Here is a 20,097-nt window from a genome sequence, read left to right as displayed (position 1 = left end):
TCCCAAAGAGAAACTCCCTACTTGGCCGGGCGCGGTGGCTCACGCTTGTAATCCCAGCACTTTGGGAGGCCGAGGTGGGTGGATCACGAGGTCAGGAGATCGAGACCACGGTGAAACCCCGTCTCTACTAAAAATACAAAAAAATTAGCCGGGCGTGGTGGCGGGCGCCTGTAGTCCCAGCTACTCAGAGAGGCTGAACCTGGGAGGCGGAGCTTGCAGTGAGCCGAGATTGCGCCACTGCACTCCAGCCTGGGCGACAGAGCGAGACTCCATCTCAAAAAAAAAAAAAAAAGAGAAACTCCCTACTTATTAGCCATCATTTCCCATCCCTGCCCCCAACCTAGCCTTCTGTCTGTATCCATAGATTGGTCTCTTCTTGGACATTCCATATAAAGTGAATCGTACGATATGTATTCTTTTTTTTTTTTTTTTTCGAGAAGGAGTCTCAATTCTGTCACCCAGGCTGGAGTGCAGAGGCGCGATCTCGGCCCACCGCAACCTCTGCCTCCTGGGTTTAAGCAATTTTCCTGCCTCAGCCTCCCGAGTAGCTGGGATTACAGATGCCCACCACCACACCCAGCTAATTTTTGTATTTTTAGTACAGACGGGGTTTCACCATGTTGGCTAGGCTGGTCTTGAACTCCTGACCTCGTGATCTGCCTGCCTCGGTCTCCCAAAGTGCTGGGATTACAGGCGTGAGCCACCACGCCTGGCGATTTTTGTATTTTCGGTAGAGACGGGGTTTCCCCATGTTGGCCAGGCTGGTCTTGAACTCCTGATCTCAAATGATCCACCCACCTCAGCCTCCCAAACTGCTGGGATTACAGGCTTGAGCCACCTGGCCAGGCAATATATATTATTTTGTGTCTGGCTTCTTTCACTTATTAATAGCATCATGTTTTGGGAGGTTATCCATCTTGCAGCATTTATCTATTAATCTATCTATATATTTTTTGCAACAAGCTCTCTCACTCTGTAGGCTGGAGTGCAGCTGTGTGATCATAGTTCCCTGCAGCCTCAACCTTCCGGCTCAAGCGATTCTCCTACCTCAGCCTCCCTAGTAGCTGGGACTACAGGTGCTCACCACCACACCTGGCTAACTTTTCGTAGTTAGGGTGTCTGGCTATGTTGCCCAGGCTGGTCTGGAACTCCTTGTCTCAAGAAATCCTCCTGCCTCCGCTTCCCAAAGTGTTGGGACCAAGCCTGGCCTCCTTTCTATTTTTATTTGTTTGAGACAGAGTCTTGCCCTGTCTCCCAGGCTGAAGTGTGGTGGCACAATCTTGGCTCACTGCAAGCTCTGCCTCCCGGGTTCACGCCATTCTCCTGCCTCAGCCTCCCTAGTAGCTGGGACTACAGGCGCCCACCACAACGCCCGGCTAATTTTTTTTGTATTTTTAGTAGAGACGGGGTTTCACCCTGTTAGCGAGGATGGTCTGGATCTCCTGACCTTGTGATCCGCCCACCTTGGCCTCCCAAAGTGCTGGGATTACAGGCGTGAGCCACCACGCCCAGCCGGCCACCTTTTAAAGTAGTTTTCCATTGTATAGAAGTAGCACATTTTACTCATCCGCTCATCAGTCTCTAGTTAATGCATCCATTGTATTTGTTCAGATTGACTGGGGTTCAATACCCACTGGACAAGTTCCTAGATGAGTGACTTTTGGTAAATCATAATCTCTCCAAGTCTGCCTCAGTTTCTTCAATTATAAAACGTCAATAATAATGGAATCTACTTCATAGAGAGTCATGGTTGTATTGCCACAGTAATTAATAAAGTGCCAGGCACTTTATAAGGATTATTTAACACCCTTATTATTTACAAAGTAGGCAACAGAGGCTATTGCAGTGGCTCACACCTGTAATCCCAGCACTTTGGGAGGTGAGAGGATCACTTGAGGCCAGGAGTTCAAGACCAGCCTGGGCAACATAGTGAGACTCCCATCTCTACAAAAAACTTAAAAAATTTTCTAGCTGCCCTTTGGACAATAAAGAATTTTATTTTAGAAAATTAGCCAGGTGGCTGGGTGCGGCGGCTCACGCCTGTAATCCCAACACTTTGGGAGGCTGATGAGGGTGGATCACAAGGTCAGGAGTTCAAGACCAGCCTGGCCAAGATGGTGAAACCCAGTCTGTACTAAAAAAATACAAAAATTAGCTGGGCATTATGGCAGGCGCCTGTAATCCTAGCTACTGGGGAGGCTGAGGCAGGGAATTGCTTGAACCCAGGAGGCAGAGGTTGCAATGAGCTGAGATGGCGACACTGCACTCCAACCTCGGCAACAGAGTGAGACTGATCTCAAAAAAAAAAAAAAAAGAAAGAAAAAGAAAAAAGAAAATTAGCCAGGTGTAGTGGAGTGCACCTGTGGTCCCAGCTACTCTGGCAGGCTGAGGTGGGAGGATTGCTTGAGCCCGGGAGTTCAAGGCTGCAGTGAGCTCTGATTGCACTACTGCGTTCCAGCCTTGGCGACAGAGCAAGACCCTGTCTCTTAAAAAAAATAAATAAATAAACTACAATGTTTCTGGCAGCCCAGATGCCACCAGCCTCACTACTCTCTGAGGGGTGGGATTTTAACATGCAAAGGCCCACTAACCTGATCACGTCTCGCAACTTCAGCTGATTAATACTTTGTTAAAACCTAGGCCACGAACACAGAGATAGCCCGGCGAGGTGGCTCACGCGTGTAATCCCAACACTTTGGGAGGCCGAGGCGGGTGGATCACGAGGTCAGGAGTTCAAGACTAGCCTGGCCAAGATGGTGAAACCCCGTCTCTACTAAAAAATACAAAAGTTAGCTAGGCGATATGGCGGGCGCCTGTAATCCTAGCTACACGGGAGGCTGAGGCAGGGAATTGCTTGAACTCGGGAGGCAGAGGTTGCAATGAGCCGAGATCGTGCCACTGCACTCCAGCCTGGACGACAAAGCGAGACTCTGTCTCAAAAAAGGAAAAAAAATGGGCTGGGCGCGGTGCCTCACCTGTAATCCCAGCACTTTGGGAGGCCGAGGCGGGCGGATCACGAGGTCAGGAGATTGAGACCATCCTGGCTAACACGGTGAAAACCCGTCTCTACTAAAAATACAAAAAATTAGTCGGGCTTGGTGGCAAGCGCCTGTAGTCCCAGCTACTTGGGAGGCTGAGGCAGGAGGGGAATCGCTTGAACCCAGGAGGCGGAGGTTGCAGTGAGCCGAGATCGCGCCACTGCACTCCAGCCTGGGCGACAGAGCGAGACTCCGTCTCAAAAAACAAACAAACAAAAAGATTAAAGAAAAAAAGAAAAGAAAACACGAGATAATCCTGTCCGCAAACGCTTAGCAGTCTTAAGTCTGCCTGGTGGAAGGATGCAGGGACCCTCCCCCACCCCGCCCCCCGAAAAAGGGGAGTGCGCAGCGAGAGGTTCCGGGTCCGCCAAGTTCCCGGCATGCAGCGCGGCGATCCCGGCGAATGCCTTGGCGCGCGGAGCTGGCACCTTGGCGCGGTCGGTGGCGGCGGGGACAGCTGTGAAGTGTGAGGTTCTTTGTCTGCTGGCAGCTAGGGGCGACGAGGCGGGACGTCATGGAAGTGTAAGTCTTCTCGGGCGAGTCCCTTTTCGGCCGAGGAGCCCAACGGTTTGACCGCTGAGAGCCGAGAACCGTGGGGACTGGGCGACCCTCGTACGGGAGTGAGGGCAGGGGGCCGGCCTTGTCCGGGAGGGCCGCGGGGTGGTGACGGGGACGAACAGGACTCTCGCTTTGCCCCTCCGAGCCTTCGCTTCCCCTCCACACCGTGTCTGGGGTGCGGGGCCGAGCACCTCCGTGTCCGGCTGCCTTTCAATGTGCCCCCTCCTTCTCTCATTCATTTACCAGCGTTTCTGGGTCACAGTGCGGGGGTGGAGCCCAGTCTGGTATCCGACCCGGGACTTAGAAGGCTATAAAGGCCTGAGTCTGTCCGCCCTGAAAGTGGGTGGAGGAGAGACGAATCAGGGGCAGGTAGAGCTCTGCTTGCAGCTCTGGGCCCCTGGGGAGCCCTCACTCGGAAGAGCTGCCCTCAGTTTTGATGGAAGCAGTCAACACTGTGAGGGAAGGGGCTGGTTTTTGGGTGGAGAAGGGAAGGATGTGAACCAGGACTGGGACCAGAGAAACAGCACGGGGTGTGTGGGTGTGTGTGCAAGGTGAGGGTAAGAGGTTTTCTGACAATTTAACTCCACGTGGTCTTTTCCATGCTTGCTCGTTGCGCCTGATGCAAATGGAAGATTTTGCATCTACTCTGAATGTGGGCTTTATATGGTTGATATTAATTTGTAGGTATTACCTGTCTTGTGTTCTCTGCGAACTGATTATTTGATACAGTTTCCTTTATGTTCTTTTGCCTCATGTTTAATGGTTATATGTACTATGGCATTTCAGATTTTTACATTTTTAATTAATTGTTTTTTCTTGAGAAACAGGGTCTTGCTCGTCCCCCAGGCGGGAGTGCAGTGGTGTAATCATGGTTCACTGCAGCCTCACTTTCTGGACTCAAGCAATCCTGCTTCAGCCTCTCCAGTAGCTAGGACTACAGGCCCACGCCATCACTCACCGCTAATTTTTTTAAAAAAGTTTTGTAGATACAGTGTCTCACTACAGCCCAGGCTGGTCTCCAGCTCCCGAGCTCAAGTGATCCTCCTGCTTTATACTCCCAAAGTCCTGGGATTGCAGGCGTGAGCCACTTCACCTGGCCCCTTCCGATTTTTTTTTTTTTTTAAGCACAATATGTCTGTGTAACTGAAATGAAAGGCTCATGAAACAATAATGTGTGGAGTACACTCTCATATTGTCTGTTTTTTATTAAGATGAATGGGGCCAACCGTGGTGGCTCACACCAGCAATCCCAGCACTTTGGGAAGCTTAGGCAGGAGGATCACTTCAACCTGGGAGGTGGAGACCAGCCTGGGCAACATAGGGAGACCCTGTCTCTACAAAAAAATTAAAAAGTTAGCTGGGTGTGGTGGTTCATGCCTGTAGTCTCAGCTACTTATGAGGCTGAGATGGGAGGATCACTTGATCCCAGGAGGCTGCAATGAGCTGAGATCGAGCCACTATACTCCTGCCAGAGTGACAGTGTAAGGCTCTGTCTTTTTAAAAAAAAAAAAAAAAAAAGACCCACTGAATTAATTTTGCACCCCACTGATGGGATTTCATCTGCAACCTAAAAAATTATTCATATAATTTGCTCTAGTCCAAGCCATCATTACTAATTTTTCTCTCTTTACTAGAGCATTTCCTGTGAGCATACAACCCTGCTTTAGTGAATTCATCTTAGAAAATCCCCTGTCCCCACATACATGTCCACCTCTTACTCCATTTCTGCTTCCCATCCCAACAAAACTTCTTTTTTTCTTTTTTTTTTTTTGAGACGGAGTCTTGCTCTGTCACCCAGGCTGGAGTGCAGTGGCGCCATCTCGGCTCACTGCAAGCTCCGCCTCCCGGGTTCACGCCATTCTCCTGCCTCAGCCTCTCCGAGTAGCTGGGACTACAGGCGCCTGCCACCACGCCCGGCTAATTTTTTGCATTTTTGGTAGAGACGGGGTTTCACCGTGGTCTCGATCTCCTGACCTCGTGATCCGCCTGCCTCGGCCTCCCAAAGTGCTGGGATTACAAGCGTGAGCCACCGTGCCCGGCCTCAACAAAACTTCTCGAAAGTGCTGATTAGCGCCTCATTCTCTCAACCATTCTGTTGGGCTTTCATCCTCACTGGTCTACGGAAGTGACTGTTAAGATTACCTGAACCAGCGGGGCGCGGTGGCTCACGCCTATAATCCCAGCACTTTAGGAGGCCGAAGTGGGCAAGTCACCTGAGGTCAGGAGTTTGAGGCCAGCCTGGCCAACATGGCAAAACCTCCTCTCTACTAAAAATACAAAAGTTAGCTGGGTGTGGTGGTGGGCGCCTGTAATCCCAGTTACTCAGGAGGCTGAGGCAGGAGAATCACTTGAACTCGGGAGGCAGAGGTTGCAGTGAACCAAATTGTGCCACTGCACTCCAACCTGGGTGACAGGGCAAGACTGTCTCAAAAAAAAAAAAAAAAAAAGCCTGATCCCTCCATCTTGTCAAATCCAGAGGTTGATTTTCTGGCCTCAACTTTCTTGATCTCTCAGCAGTGGTTAATACAGAAACTCTAGAAACTTTTCTTTTTTTGTGATGTATGTTCCTTTGCGATATTTCCTCCTGCATCAAGGACTACTTCAGTGTCCTTCCCTGGGTCCCGTTCCTCTTTTGCTTGATGTCTAAGTGTTGAGGTATCTTAGGGCTCAGTCCTGGGACGCTTTCTCTCCACACTCTGTCATTTAACCCATCTATGTGCTGATGGTTCCCAAAGGTATGTTTCTAACCTTCTTCTCATCATCTATCCAATCGCATAGACCAAAAATCTAGCCCTCTCTCTTCACTCCCTAAATCCAGTCCATCAGTGGTCGTGTCGTTTCCACCCTAGAATGTATTTTGAATGCAGTTACTTTTCACCATCTCCACCGTTAGCTTTGTAGTCCATCACCTCTGGGCTGGATTAAGCAATAGCCTTTGGGTGTTCACTCTTCCCCAGCCTCCATTCTGTTCTCCACATGGCAACTGGAGTGATCTTAAGTAATGATTGGAACATGTCGCTCCTGGGTAAAACCCTTCATTGACTTTCCATTGTACTTAGAGAAAATCTCCATCTCTTACCAGGACCTGCAAGACCCTGTAAAACCTCACCTACTCCCCAGCCTTACCACTTGCCACTCTCCCAACCTCCCTGACACACACTTTCCACTGACAGGTATTTCCTTCTCCTCTAACCTTCTAAGCACTTCCCGAGGACCATTGTGTTGTGGTACCCTCTGTCTGGTATACTTTCCTCCTCGCCCTCGTCCTGTTCTCTTCTATTGTTCTTTTTTTAGTTTGTTTTTGAGATGGAGTCTTGCTCTGTCACCCAGGCTGTAGTACAGTGGTGCAGTGTCAGCTCACTGCAACCTGTGCCTCCAGGGTTCAAGATTCTCGTGCTTCAGCCTACCAAGTAGCTGGGATTACAGGCGTGAGACACCACGCCCAGCTAATTTATGTATTTTTAGTAGAAACGGGGTTTCCGTGTTGGCCAGACTGGGCTTCAATTCCTGACCTCAGGTGCTCTGCCCGCCTCAGCCTCCCAAAGTGCTAGGATTACAGACGTGAGCCACCACACCTGGCCACCTGTTCTCGAAGGTTGTGTCCCTTTTCAAAGTTGCCTTTCGTCTTCAGTATGTCTAACTAAGACAAGTTCTTTTTGTCTTTCATAGCACCTTGATTTACGTTCTCTCAAATAATTACAAGTTGCAATAATAAATGTATGTTTACTTTTTTGGAGGGTGAGGACCAGTGTCTGTTCACCTAGTGCTTAGCATTGCATCTGGCACACAGTAAGCATTCAGCAAATACTTGTTCAATAAAGTAATGTGACAATACTTTATTAGCTTGATAAATATAGTCATCTCTCAGTGTCTTTGGGGGATTGGTTCCGGGACCCCCTGCATATACCAAAATTCACAGATGCTCAAGTCCCTGATATAAAACGGTGTGGTATTTGCATATAATCTATGCATAGTCTCCCATATACTTTAAATCATCTCTAGATGCCTTATTATGATACCATGACATGTAATACCGGTTTTTGTCCATGGTTCCTGGCTCATAACTGCCAAAGCCTTTGTTACTTCCTAAATGACTAAAACAGTAAGCATAACTTTTGTTAAAGTCTTTGTCCTTTGTCCATGGTTCCTGAAGCGGCCTTGGAACAGCTTCAGAGCAGTAAAGGTGAAAGACAGTCTTTTGTTAGAATGTTGGGGCACTCTAAACCTCAGAAGCAGGCCTCAGAAAATAGAAGCTCTGTCTGTCTCTTGCCCTCTAATCATACCCTGCCTTTCTGTCTTAGAGCTGGTTGTAAAGAAATTCTCTGACCTATCTTGTCTGATTGTTTCAGAGGGGGTCCTGCCCCTTACCTGGTAGGAAGGAATACTGCACAGAGAGGCCAAGAAGAATCAGGACGGGCCTTGCTGGGTGTCTGCACTCAGTCTTTTAGTATTAGATTACACTCCTTGTCCATTCAATTACTGTGAGGTTGGCCATGCTTCAATCATCTCTCTAATGAAATCTCTACAAAACACCCAAGAGAACTTCTGGATAGCCTAATAGGTGGAAGTTTCTGGAGGGTGGTACGCCTGGGGAGGGCATAGAGCTCTGCGCCCCCTCTCCATCCCTCACCCTGTGCACCACTTCATCTGTATGCTTGGTAATATCCTTTATAATAAACCAGTAAACCTAAGTAAGTGTTTTGTGAGCCATTCTAGCAAATTAATGAAGCCTAAAGAGGAGGTCTTGGGAACTGCAGCTTGAAGCCCGCCATTGAGAAGTTCTGGAGGCCCTGACATGTGTGACTGGTGTCTGAAGTAGGAGCAGTCTTCTGAGACTGAGCCCTCAGCCTGTGGAATCTCACACTGTTTTCAGATAGTGTCTGAATTGAATTGGATTGGAAGGCACCCAGCTGGTGTTGGCTGCAGAATTGATTGCTTGCTTATTGGTAGAGAGAAATCCCCACACATCTGGTCACAGAAGTCTTCTGTATTGATTGTTGTCGAGTGAGAGCAGAGGAAAAACTGTTTGGTTATCAACCAACTTGTCATATCTGATGCAATGTAAAGGCTGTGTAAATAGTAGTTGTGCTGTGTTGTTTAGGGAATAATGACAAAAAGCAGTCTATCCATGTTCATTACAGAGGCAGCCATCCTGACATAGTACATGTCAGCAACAATGTAGCATTTTCTTTAAAAATTTTTTTTGCAGCCCGGTGCTCATGCCTGTAATCCCAGCACTTTGGGAGGCTGAGGGTGGGGGAATCACAAGGTCAGGAGATCGAGACCATCCTGGCTAACACAGTGAAACCCCTTCTCTACTAAAAATAGAAAAAATTAGCCGGGCGCTGTGGCGGACGCCTGTAGTCCCAGCTACTCATGAGGCTGAAGCAGGAGAATGGCGTGAACCCGGGAGGCGGAGCTTGCAGTGAGCCAAGATCGCACCACTGCACTCCAGCCTGGGTGATAGAGTGAGACCCCGTCTCAGAAAAAAAAGAAAAAGAAAAAAATGTTTTTTGCATGTTTTTCATTTGAGGTTGGTTGAATCTAAGGATGTGGAACCTGAGGTTAAGGAGAGCCAACTGGATAAATTCATTACCTAGCATCCTAGTTGCTACGCATGTATATTTTCTGATTTGCCTAAGTGAAATGGTTTGAATCAAGGGGTTTTTGTTCTTGTAACAGCCTGTCCACTTCTGCCAAGTAGTCAGTGACTTCCTGTAACCAATCAAGAATTTTGCAGCTAGTACATCATGGGAAAATGAGGTTTCCTGAGATAGACGTGATTTGGGAGTGGAAGGGCCCTGGAGTGGAAAGGTCTGGAAGCCTAACTTCTGGTCCTCACCTGGTCTTCAGCAGGAGACGTGACCTTTGGAAGTCTGCTCCTTAGGATCTTTAGCAGAACCTTGAGTTGCAGATACAGTTGACCCTTAAACAACATGAGCTTGAACTTCATGGATCTCCTTATATGCAGATCTTAAAAAATAAATGCAGTTGGCCCTCTGTGTCTGCAGGTTCCTCATCTGCAACCAAATGCAGAGAATGAAAATACAGTATTTGAGGGATGACAATATACCCACGTATGTGGAGAGCTGGCTTCCTAGCTGCTGGTTCTGCAAGGCTCTCTGGGAGACAAGCGTGTTCGGATTTTGGTGTATGTGGGGGTCCTGGGACCAATCTCCAATAGATACCAGAGGATGCCTGTATATTGTACCTCTATCAGACACTCCCAGAACCTGAAGTGAGGAGGCACAATGAACAACTCCCTTAAGTTTTTGCTACTTTTAAAAATTCTTATTGAGGAAATACCTACTAAGTAACTAATACATAATAATAATAATAATACCTGAAATTTCTTCTTTTTTTTTGAGATGGAGTTTCGCTCTTGTCACCCAGGCTGGAGTGCAATGGCGCAATCTCGGCTAACTGTAACCTCCACCTCCCACATTCAAGCTATCCTCCTGCCTCAATCTCCTGGGTAGCTGCCTGGCTAATTTTTGTGTTTTTAGTAGAGATGGGGTTTCATCATGTTGGCCGGGCTGGTCTTGAACTCCTCACCTCAGGTGATTCTACCGCCTCGGCCTCCAAAAGTGCTGGGATTACAGGCATGAGCCACCACGCTGGCCCAGAAATTTATTAAAGGGGAGGAATATTTATGCTTTATTTGATTGACAATTTAAAAATAAAAACTTCTTGACCATTACTTGGAAATGTATTTTCGTCAAGTAAAAGGATACAATTTTTTTTTTTTTTTTTGAGATGGAGTTTCGCTCCATCACCTAGGCTAAGGTGCAGTGGTGCAATCTTAGCTCACTGCAATCTCCACTTCCTGGGTTCAAGCAATTCTTCTGCCTCAGCCTCCTGACTAGCTGGGACTACAGGCATGCGCCACCATGCAAAATATTTATATAGCAAAATTAGGTATTTCTATGTATAAGGTATTTGCTATTTGGCTTTGTCTATAAATGATCATTGATATGGCTGGAAAGGTTTGTGTCCACTCTTTTATTCTTGAATATAATTTATATAATTGGGCAAATAGACACTATCCTCTGTACCATGTTTTTGAGGTATTGTCAGGATTTCTTTCCTTTTACAGCCAGAAATACTCATATTTAGAAAAGGTGGGTAGGCCGGGCGCGGTGGCTCACGCTTGTAATCTCAGCACTTTGGGAGGCCGAGGCGGGCGGATCACAAGGTCAGGAGATCGAGACCACGATGAAACCCTGTCTCTACTAAAAATACAAAAAATTAGCCGGGCGTGGTGGCGGGCGCCTGTAGTCCCAGCTACTCGGAGAGGCTGAGGGAGGAGAATGGCATGAACCCGGGAGGCGGAGCTTGCAATGAGCCGAGATTGCGCCACTGCACTCCAGCCTGGGCGACAGAGCGAGACTCCGTCTCAAAAAAAAAAAAAAAGAAAAGGTAATAGGTACTATAACAACCCAGTAACAGGACTGGAAAGAGGATACTCATTTGCTATCTCCCAAGAGAATGCTACAAGTTAAGTTTTTCATTGACTTCAGAAGCTGCCCAGTTTGCTTGTACCAGAGTTTAGGTTTTCAGAGCATGACTTGATAGCATAGGTTGGGCATAGGAGAATTTGAGCAATTCTTTTCATCATTGCCTGCGTAAGAGTTGACTGTGTGGTAATTAACAGGCACTGTTTGGCCAGGCGCAGTGGCTCACGCCTGTAATCCCAGCACTTTGGGAGGCCGAGGTGGGTGGATCACGAGGTCAGGAGATCGAGACCATCCTGGCTAACACAGTGAAACCCCATCTCTACTAAAATTACAAAAAATTAGCCGAGTGTGGTGGCGGGTGTCTGTAGTCCCAGCTACTTGGGAGGCTGAGGCAGGAGAATGGCGTGAACCCGGGAGGGGGAGCTTGCGGTGAGCCCAGATGGCGCCACTGCTCTCCAGCCTGGGCGACAGAGCAAGACTCCGTCTAAAAAAAAAAAAAAAAAAGGCACTGTTCACGTGCGCCATTTGTGTATGTGTTTGCTTCTAAGGAAAGTTCACCAAGAGATCATTTTGTTCTGTTTATTTGGAATTCAGTTTCCTCAAGTAGTTGTTTACATCCATTTAATTGACTCACCATTTTAAGCAAATTTTACAAGAAGTGTCAAATAGAAAGTCAGCTTCAGTCATCTAATTCATTACTTAAGGAAATTAAGTAACTGCCTGCCTGGAGTATAGATTTAGACAGTTGGTTTTGTTGTTGTTGTTGTTTTTCACTCAAGCATTGCTATGTTAATTTGCCAGGGCTGCTTTTAGAAAGCACCAGACACTGGGTGGCTTAGACAGCAAAAACTTGTTTTTTGACAGTTCTGGAGACTGGAAGTCCAAGATCAAGGTGTAGCAGGTTTGGTTTCTTTTGAGGCCTCTTGCCTGAGCTTGCAGATTACATACTTCTTGCCGTGTTCTCACATGGTCTCTCCTCTGTGTGCACAAGTCCCTGGACTTTTTTCTAGACAGTCTTTAAAATGCACTTGGAGTATTTGCTTTAAACACATGTCAATAAAATGAGTACTGTTCTTTTTTTCTTTTTCTTTTTTTTTTTTTTTTTGAGATGGAGTCTCTGTCTCCCAGGCTGGAATGCAGTGGCGCGATCTCGGCTCACTGTAAGCTCCGCCTCCCGGGTTCACGCCATTCTCCTGCCTCAGCCTCCTGAGTACCTGGGATTACAGGCGTCCGCCACCACGCCCGGCTAATTTTTTGTATTTTTAGTAGAGACGGGGTTTCACCGTGTTAGCCAGGATGGTCTCGATCTCCTGATCTCATGATGCGCCCGACTTGGCCTCCCAAAGTGCTGGGATTACAGGCATGAACCACTGCGCCCAGCGTAAAATGAGTACTATTCTAAGTCCTACAGGAGAATATGAAGTTTTGCATTGGTAAGCAGTTTCTAGAAGTCTGATTGCATGTGAATATATTACATAATACTGAAGTGTTAGCTGTAGAGCAGACAGTTCCTGCTTTGTAGAGATCAATAGCTTCTACGTTTATATTGCTAGATGTGTCTATTAAGTTCTAGTAGCTCTAAAAAACTTTTAGAGGCCTGGTATGGTGGCTCACGCCTGTAATCCCAGTACTTTGGGAGGCCAAAGCGGTTAGATCACCTGAGTTCAGGAGTTCGAGACCAGCCTGACCAACATTGAGAAACCCCGTCTCTACTAAAAATACAAAATTAGCCAGGTGTGGTGGCTCATGCCTGTAATACCAGCTACTTGGGAGGCTGAGGCAGGAGAATCGCTTGAACCCGGGAAGCAGAGGTTACGGTGAGCTGAGATCGTGCCATTGCACTCCAGCCTGGGCAACAAGAGCGAAACTCTGTCTCAAAAAGAAAGGGCGGGGGGGCCGGGCGCAGTGGCTGAGGCCTGTAATCCCAGCATTTTGGGAGGCCGAGGCGGGCGGATCATGAGGTCAGGAGATCGAGACCATCCTGGCTAACACGGTGAAACCCCGTCTATACTAAAAAAATACAAAACAATGAGCGGGGCGTGGTGGCTGGTGCCTGTAGTCCCAGCTACTCAGGAGGCTGAGGCAGGAGAATGGCGTGAACCCAGGAGGCAGAGCTTGCAGTGAGCCAAGATCATGCCACTGCACTCCAGCCTGGGTGACAGAGCGAGACTCCTTCTCAAAAAAAAAAAAAAAAAAAGGCGGCCCGGTGGCTCACGCCTGTAATCCCAGCACTTTGGGAGGCCGAGGCAGGGCAGGTGGATCACTAGGTCAGGAGATCGAGACCATCCTGGCTAACACGGTGAAACCCCATCTCTACCAAAAACACAAAAAATTAGCCGGACAGGTGGCGGGTGCCTGTAGTCCCAGCTACTTGGGAGGCTGAGGCAGGAGAATGGCATGAACCCGCGAGGCGGAGCTTGCAGTGAGCTGAGATCATGCCATTGCACTCCAGCCTGGGAGACAGAGCGAGACTCCTTCTCAAAAAATAAATAAATAAATAAAAAGAAAAAGAATGCCACAAATACCTGTATACGTGTTACCTAGAGTCACCACTTGTTAACATTTTGATTCTGATATTTGCTGCCTTTTCCTTTTTCTCTTTTCTTTTCCCTCCCTCCTCCCTCCATCCCTCCCTTCCTTCCTTCTTTCTTCCCTCCTTCCCTTCCTTCCTTCCTTTCTTTCTTGCTTTCTTTTTTTTTGATTAGACACTTGAGCCCAGGCTGGATTCAAACTCCAGGCTGAAGCGATCCTCCTGTCTCAGCCTCCGGAGTAGCTGGGAAGACAGGTGTGAGCCACCATGCCTGGCATTCTCTTATTTCTTTTGCACAGGCATGAGCTTTCTCTCCATACACAGGTGCACACACTTACTTTACTGAACCATTAGAGAGTTGTAGATAGCAGATCATTTCACCCCTTCTTGAAAAAGGGCATTCTGTGTAGCTACAATCGCCTTATCCCACTCAGGAAACTTAGCGCTGATATATCTACTATTATTAAGATACAATGTAAACTCACATTTCTTCAGTTGCCCTAATAGTGTTCTTTTTCCTCCCAATTCAGGATCCAGTGAAGAACTGCACATTGCATTTAGTTGTCATGTTTCTTTAATTTCCTTTCCTTTGGAAGTTTCCTTAGCTTCTTTTTGTGACATTGGCACTGTGACAGATGACGTTGATATTTGAAGAGTCTAAATCTAACCCAGTTGTTTTGAAGACTGTTCCTCAGTTTGGAATTCTCTGATTATATCCTCATGGATAGATTTGAATTAAACATCTTGGGGCTAGATTGCTCTGAGGGATGTGTCTTTCTCATGCATCACATCATTGGTGCTGTGAAATTGGATAACTTGATTAAGTTGATGTCTGTCTGGTTTCACCATATCCTGTTGCCAACAACCTGTCGTTCAGTGGTGGTTACAGTAACTTCTCAAGGATAAAAACTGCCTTTAAAAAAATTTCCCAATACATAACAGCTCATTTAGGACTTTATAAAAGGTAGATAATGTACCTCTTGACATTTTATTAAATAAAGGCCTAGCATACATTGATTGGCATTTATTCTGTGAATATTTAGCTGGGTTTTAAAAAAATTTATCTTCCTGATAAAATCAATGGATAAATCAGCTTCTGTCAGCCAGAGTCTGTTACACAGAGTACCTATGTAAACATCAGTTGGTTCTCTTGATCCCAAAACACAGATTCATTAAAACTTATGTGAAAGAGAGTTTTCCTCCTTTATATTTGTTCTGGAAGAGGCAGAGAGTGTTCTTTGGATTCTTGCCTTACACTATTGACTTGTTTGGTGGGGTAGTAACTTGGCCAAGGACAAATTTCCCATGATGTGGAATATTCTGAATGACAGAGAAGGGGCCATTATTTGGAAATCAAGTTGTAACAGTGCACCTGTGATGGATCCAGTGGCTCTGAAGAGAAATAACATTCATAGTTTTTCTCCAGTCAAGTATTCCAGGAAGGGATATTTTAATGCCTCATATTTTGGAGAGCACAGGGAGTTATAACTCAATTTCAAGCAAAGATAGGAAGAAGCCAGTGGGCTGATTTCCTGATTAAGCAGGCAGAGATGACATGTGGTTTGATTTGTCATTTTCAATTTTAAATGAACTCTGTCACATGCACTAATTATACATTGTCTTTCCTGTGTTAGATTCCTTTCAAATATGATACTGTTTGTGACTTGAGTGTGTTTGTGGTCATTTGGGCAAAGCAGCACTTTTGTGAAATCGTAGCTTGAATCACTGGTAGCATTTGGTAAGCTTCACAGAGCTGATTTGATTATAGTTCTGACATCATTGCTGATGACCTAAGGCCGAGGTCTATCTCTTTGTGAACCACTGTTGGTTTTGCTTTATTTATTGACTGGGAAGTCACCTATCTGGCCTATGCTTTTGAAGTCTTGGGTCATCATTTGCGTCATCTCGCCGCACTCTCTGTTTAAGAACATACAGGGGTCTCTGTTGCACAATATGTCAAGTGCAGACCCTTCTACCTGATTTTTTAGGATTCTGCATGACCAGTTTCCATTCATCCAGTTCAGTCTCATTTCCCACAGTTCTATAGTTACCTTCCACTTTATTTAGACTTCTTACTGTGTGACCTTGAGCAAGTTGCTTAATTTCTGAGTCGTGCTTTATCTCTATAGAGTAGGAATCATACGAATAGCTCCTACATCACAGGGTTTTCAGTGAGAATTAACTGAGATAATATCTTTTACAAATAATAGTCTTCCATTATGGAGATGTTAATACAAGTACCAAGAACTATTCTAAACTTTTAAAAATTTGTTGTCTCATTTTATCATAACAGTTTGATGAGGTAGGAGGAACTGGTGGTAGTGGTAGTTGCACAGGTAGTAGTAATGATAATGTTGGTGCTTATTGAACACTTACTATGTTCCAGGTACTTTTTTTTTTTTTTTTTTTTTGAGACGGAGTCTTGCTCTGTCGCCCAGGCTGGAGTGCAGTGGCGCAATCTCGGCTCACTGCAAGCTCCGCCTCCCGGGTTCACGCCATTCTCCTGCCTCAGCCTCTCCTGAGTAGCTGGGACTACAGGCGCCCGTCACCACGCCCAGCTAATTTTTTTGTATTTTTAGTAGAGACGGGGTTTCACTGTGGTCTCGATCTTCTGACCTCGTGATGCGCCCGCCTCGGCCTCCCAAAGTGCTGGGATTACAAGCGTGAGCCACCGCGCCTGGCCTGTTCCAGGTACTTTACATGTTTCCAGTGAACCCTGTGAACAGTCTTATAAGGTTGATACTATAGTTGCCATTTCATAGATAGGAAATGTAAGCATAATGAGATTAAGTAACTTGCCCAGATTCACATGGCCAAAGAATTCAGGAGCTGGATTTAGAATCCAGGCCACACTTTTTAGATACTAGTTTCATCCCATTTTTATTGTAGAAGGAAAAGTTAGGGAGTAATTAACTTAACTAAAATTCTCACAGCACATAAATGGCAGAGCTAGAATATGAACCCAAATCTGATTTCAAAACTATGTTCTTTGTCATACTCCACTGCCTCCAGACTGCCAAAAACAATGCTTTCTGATATGCTATTGTAGAGTGGATCGATTGTGATTTAATATATGTCACATTGTTGTGTTTCTTCACTCAGGAAAGATGGCATATTGCCTGGATTAACTGTTACACAGGGAAGCAGGCTTTTGGCCACTGCTTGCCACCCTGACTGTACCCGTTGAGTTGACGTAGGTAGTGAACACCTTGGGAGCATGGTGGATATTTGGCAGGATACTTGACCATGGCTGGCATTCCCAGTGGTGACATTAGTGTTAAGTGGGCCATTTCTGTTGATTCAGCAGGAGGACGTGGCTGCCTAAGATGTCAATAGCTGATGGGAGGCAGATAGTAATGGGGAGAGGACATGGCTGTGGGATGAGACAGCACTTTGTTCTCAAGTCTGCTCTGAAATTGCCCACAGTTAGCTAAACCATGTTGGACTTAGGACATTTCTCAGTTTCAATTTTAGATTGTAGTCCCTACATTCAAAAAGTGGACTACTATATCTTGATAGGAATTCTTTTACAGAATTTGATACCCAGAAAGGGGTGTGAGCCCAGACTGATGATAGCTTACTTTTCTTTTTCAGGAAGGATGCCAATTCTGCACTTCTCAGTAACTACGAGGTAAATTGGACTGTTACATTTTCCTCTCTGATAGTTTGCCCTTTGCTCCTGAGATTGTTAAATTCATTTTGGTTAGAAATGACTGAATTCAGGTTGGGTGCAGTGGTTCACCCCTGTAATCCCAGCACTTTGGGAGGCTGAGGCGGGTGGATCACTTGAGGTCAGGAGTTCAACACTAGCCTGGCCAACATGGTGAAACCCAGTCTCTACTAAAAATACAAAAATTAGCTGACTGTGGTGGCACATGCCTGTAGTCCCAGCTACTTCGGATCCCAGCTGAGGCAGGAGGGTCACTTGAACCCAGGAGGCGGAGGTTGCAGTGAACTACGATGCGCCACTGCACTCCAGCCTGGGCAATAGAGCAAGGCTCTGTCTCAAAAAAAAAAGAAGGAAAGAAAAAGAAAAAAGAAATGACTGAATTTATTTGGATTTTCCACTTTAAAATAAGACATGGCAACATCTGGTGGACCTTGGAATAATGTAAGCTTGACACATTATACATAGTACTTCAGGGAAGTTGGGAAGACTCTAATTTAGAGGAGGCAACCTTCTCGAAATCTGAAAGATTCTAGATCATCATTTGGGATGTAGTCATAGGATAGAAGCATCTATTTTAAGGCTGTTTCTGTCTGCAAAATTTCCCATTAAAATTTTTATCATTTTTCCTAGTTATCACCCTGGATATATTTATATATTTATAATGCTTTTATACATTGCAAATAGTCTTATGGGTATTAACATCCTTATTTTGAAAGTAAGTTTAGGCTGAGCGCGGTGGCTCACGCCCATAATCCTAGCACTTTGGGAGGCCAAGGCCAGCGAATCACGAGGTCAGGAGATCGATACCATCCTGGCCAACATGGTGAAACCCCATCCCTACTTAAAAAATAAAAAAAGAGGGAGTTTAGTTGGCTTACCTTTTTGAATAGTAGAAATTAAGAAATGTAGAATTTTTGGGGCGTAGGGTGGGATTGCTGGAGAAAGGAAAAGAAGGAAAAAGGTTGGTAAGAGAGGAGATATTCCAGCATTTTTGCCTCCTATTTGGCACTAGCAAAACCATCTGATAGGCTCACCCCAGGTGTAGAAAGAACCATTTATACCTTGATTGTGAATTTTCTTTTTTTTTTTTTTTTTTTTTTTTTGAGACAGAGTCTCACTGTCGCCCAGGCTGGAGTGCAGTGGCACCATCCAGGCTCACTGCAACCTCTGCCTCCTAGGTTCAAGTGATTCTCCTGACTCAGCCTCCCGAGTAGCTAGGACTACAGGTGCCGCCACCACGTCCGGCTAATTTTTTGTATTTTTAATAGAGACGGGGTTTCACCGTGTTAGCCAGGATGGTCTTGATCTCCTGACCTCGTGAACTGCCCACCTCAGCCTTCCTAAGTGTTGGGATTACAGGCGTGAGCCACCGTGCCCGGCCCAGAATTCTTTTTTTTTTTTTTTTTTTTTTTTTTTTTTTGAGACGGAGTCTCGCCCTGTCCCCTAGGCTAGAGTGCAGTGGCACGTTCTCGGCTCACTGCAACCTCTGCCTCCCAGGTTCACGCCATTCTCCTGCCTCAGCCTCTCCAAGTAGCTGGGACTACAGGCGCCCACCACCATGCCCGGCTAATTTTTTGTATTTTTAGTAGAGACAGGGTTTCACCATGGTCTCGATCTCCTGACCTCATGATCCGCCCGCCTCGGCCTCCCAAAGTGCTGGGATTACAAGCGTGAGCCACCGCGCCCGGCCCAGAATTCTTTTTTAACAAAATATTTGTTTTAAGAAAATCTGCTTTCAAATAGTATATTTTTGAGATCAGAGGAGATTAGTGATGTACATATTGATAGGAAATATTTGAAATATTTTAAGTAAATTAATGAATTTGGATTATTTGGCTTATATAAAAGAACATTTTTTAAAAATGTAATATGCCTCTGGGACTCATATTTGCTCAAATCCAAGAGTTGGAAGCTGGGTGATGGGTGGGTGAAAGGAAGTACTACACTTTCCTGTTTATCCTTCAAAACCACTGACCTTGGATAGATATATTTCTCAAATTTATTCATAAACGTCTTTTTTGTATCTCCTAGGTGTTTCAGTTACTAACTGATCTGAAAGAGCAGCGTAAAGAAAGTGGAAAGAATAAACACAGCTCTGGGCAACAGAACTTGAACACTATCACCTATGAAGTAAGGCTGGGCTTCTGGCAGACCTACCTGAAGTACCATTGAGAGAGGGGGGTTTATTCTCCCAATGACTGGCAGCTGAAATCAAGATCGCTTTTTATATGATCTGAATAGTTTTACTCTAACCTGATTTTTGTTTGTTTGTTTGTTTTGACACGGAGTCTCACTCTGTCACCCAGGCTGGAGTGCAGTGGCATGATCTTCGCTCACTGTAAGCTCCTCCTCCCGGGTTCATGCCATTCTCCTGCCTCAGCCTCCTGAGTAGCTGGGACTACAGGCGCCCTCTACCACGCCTGGCTGATTTTTTGTATTTTTAGTAGAGACGGGGTTTCACCATATTAGCCAGGATGGTCTCGATCTCCTGACCCCGTGATCCACCCGCCTAGACCTCTCAAAGTGCTGGGATTACAGGCGTGAGCCACCACGCCCAGCCTACTCTAACCTGATTTTTATTCTGTTTATAAAAGTGAGAGGAGTTTGGTCAAGTTTAGAGTTTAGCCAGCTACAAAGTTAGAAGGAATAGTGTAAAAGATTGCCCTCACTTCTCCTTGAAAGGGGATCACAGCTCACTGCAGCCTCAACCTCCTAGGCTCAAGTGATGCTCCCAGCTTAGCTTCCCAAGTAGCTGGGACTATGGGCATCCACTGCCATGCCTGGCTATTTGTTGTTGTTGTTGTTGTCCAGGCTGGTCTCGAACTCCTGGCCTTAAGGGATCTT

The 20,097-nt window shown here is 46.0% G+C and overlaps 1 protein-coding gene across 4 annotated transcripts in view; it reads left to right on the top strand.

The window, feature by feature from the left end:
- Positions 1 to 3,259: 3,259 nt before the first annotated feature.
- CRCP (CGRP receptor component) overlaps positions 3,260 to 20,097 on the top strand; it is a 41,159-nt gene continuing 24,321 nt past the window's right edge. Inside the window, exons 1-3 of one of the 4 annotated variants that reach the window (XM_004090919.3) lie at positions 3,387 to 3,560; positions 17,178 to 17,214; positions 19,285 to 19,383. In XM_004090919.3, the coding sequence (XP_004090967.1) occupies positions 3,553 to 3,560; positions 17,178 to 17,214; positions 19,285 to 19,383 (144 nt within the window). In that variant the 5' untranslated portion in view covers positions 3,387 to 3,552. Of the gene's footprint in view, positions 3,561 to 17,177; positions 17,215 to 19,284; positions 19,384 to 20,097 lie in introns of all 4 variants that reach the window. The other 3 variants (XM_030796674.1, XM_030796673.1, XM_012496413.2) reach the window with 3 other exon arrangements.

Source organism: Nomascus leucogenys, chromosome 17 (genome assembly GCF_006542625.1).
Source record: "Nomascus leucogenys isolate Asia chromosome 17, Asia_NLE_v1, whole genome shotgun sequence".
Lineage (NCBI taxonomy): Eukaryota > Metazoa > Chordata > Mammalia > Primates > Hylobatidae > Nomascus > Nomascus leucogenys.
Note: the sequence above shows the minus strand (reverse complement) of the source record. Positions and strands in the feature narration are given on the sequence as shown.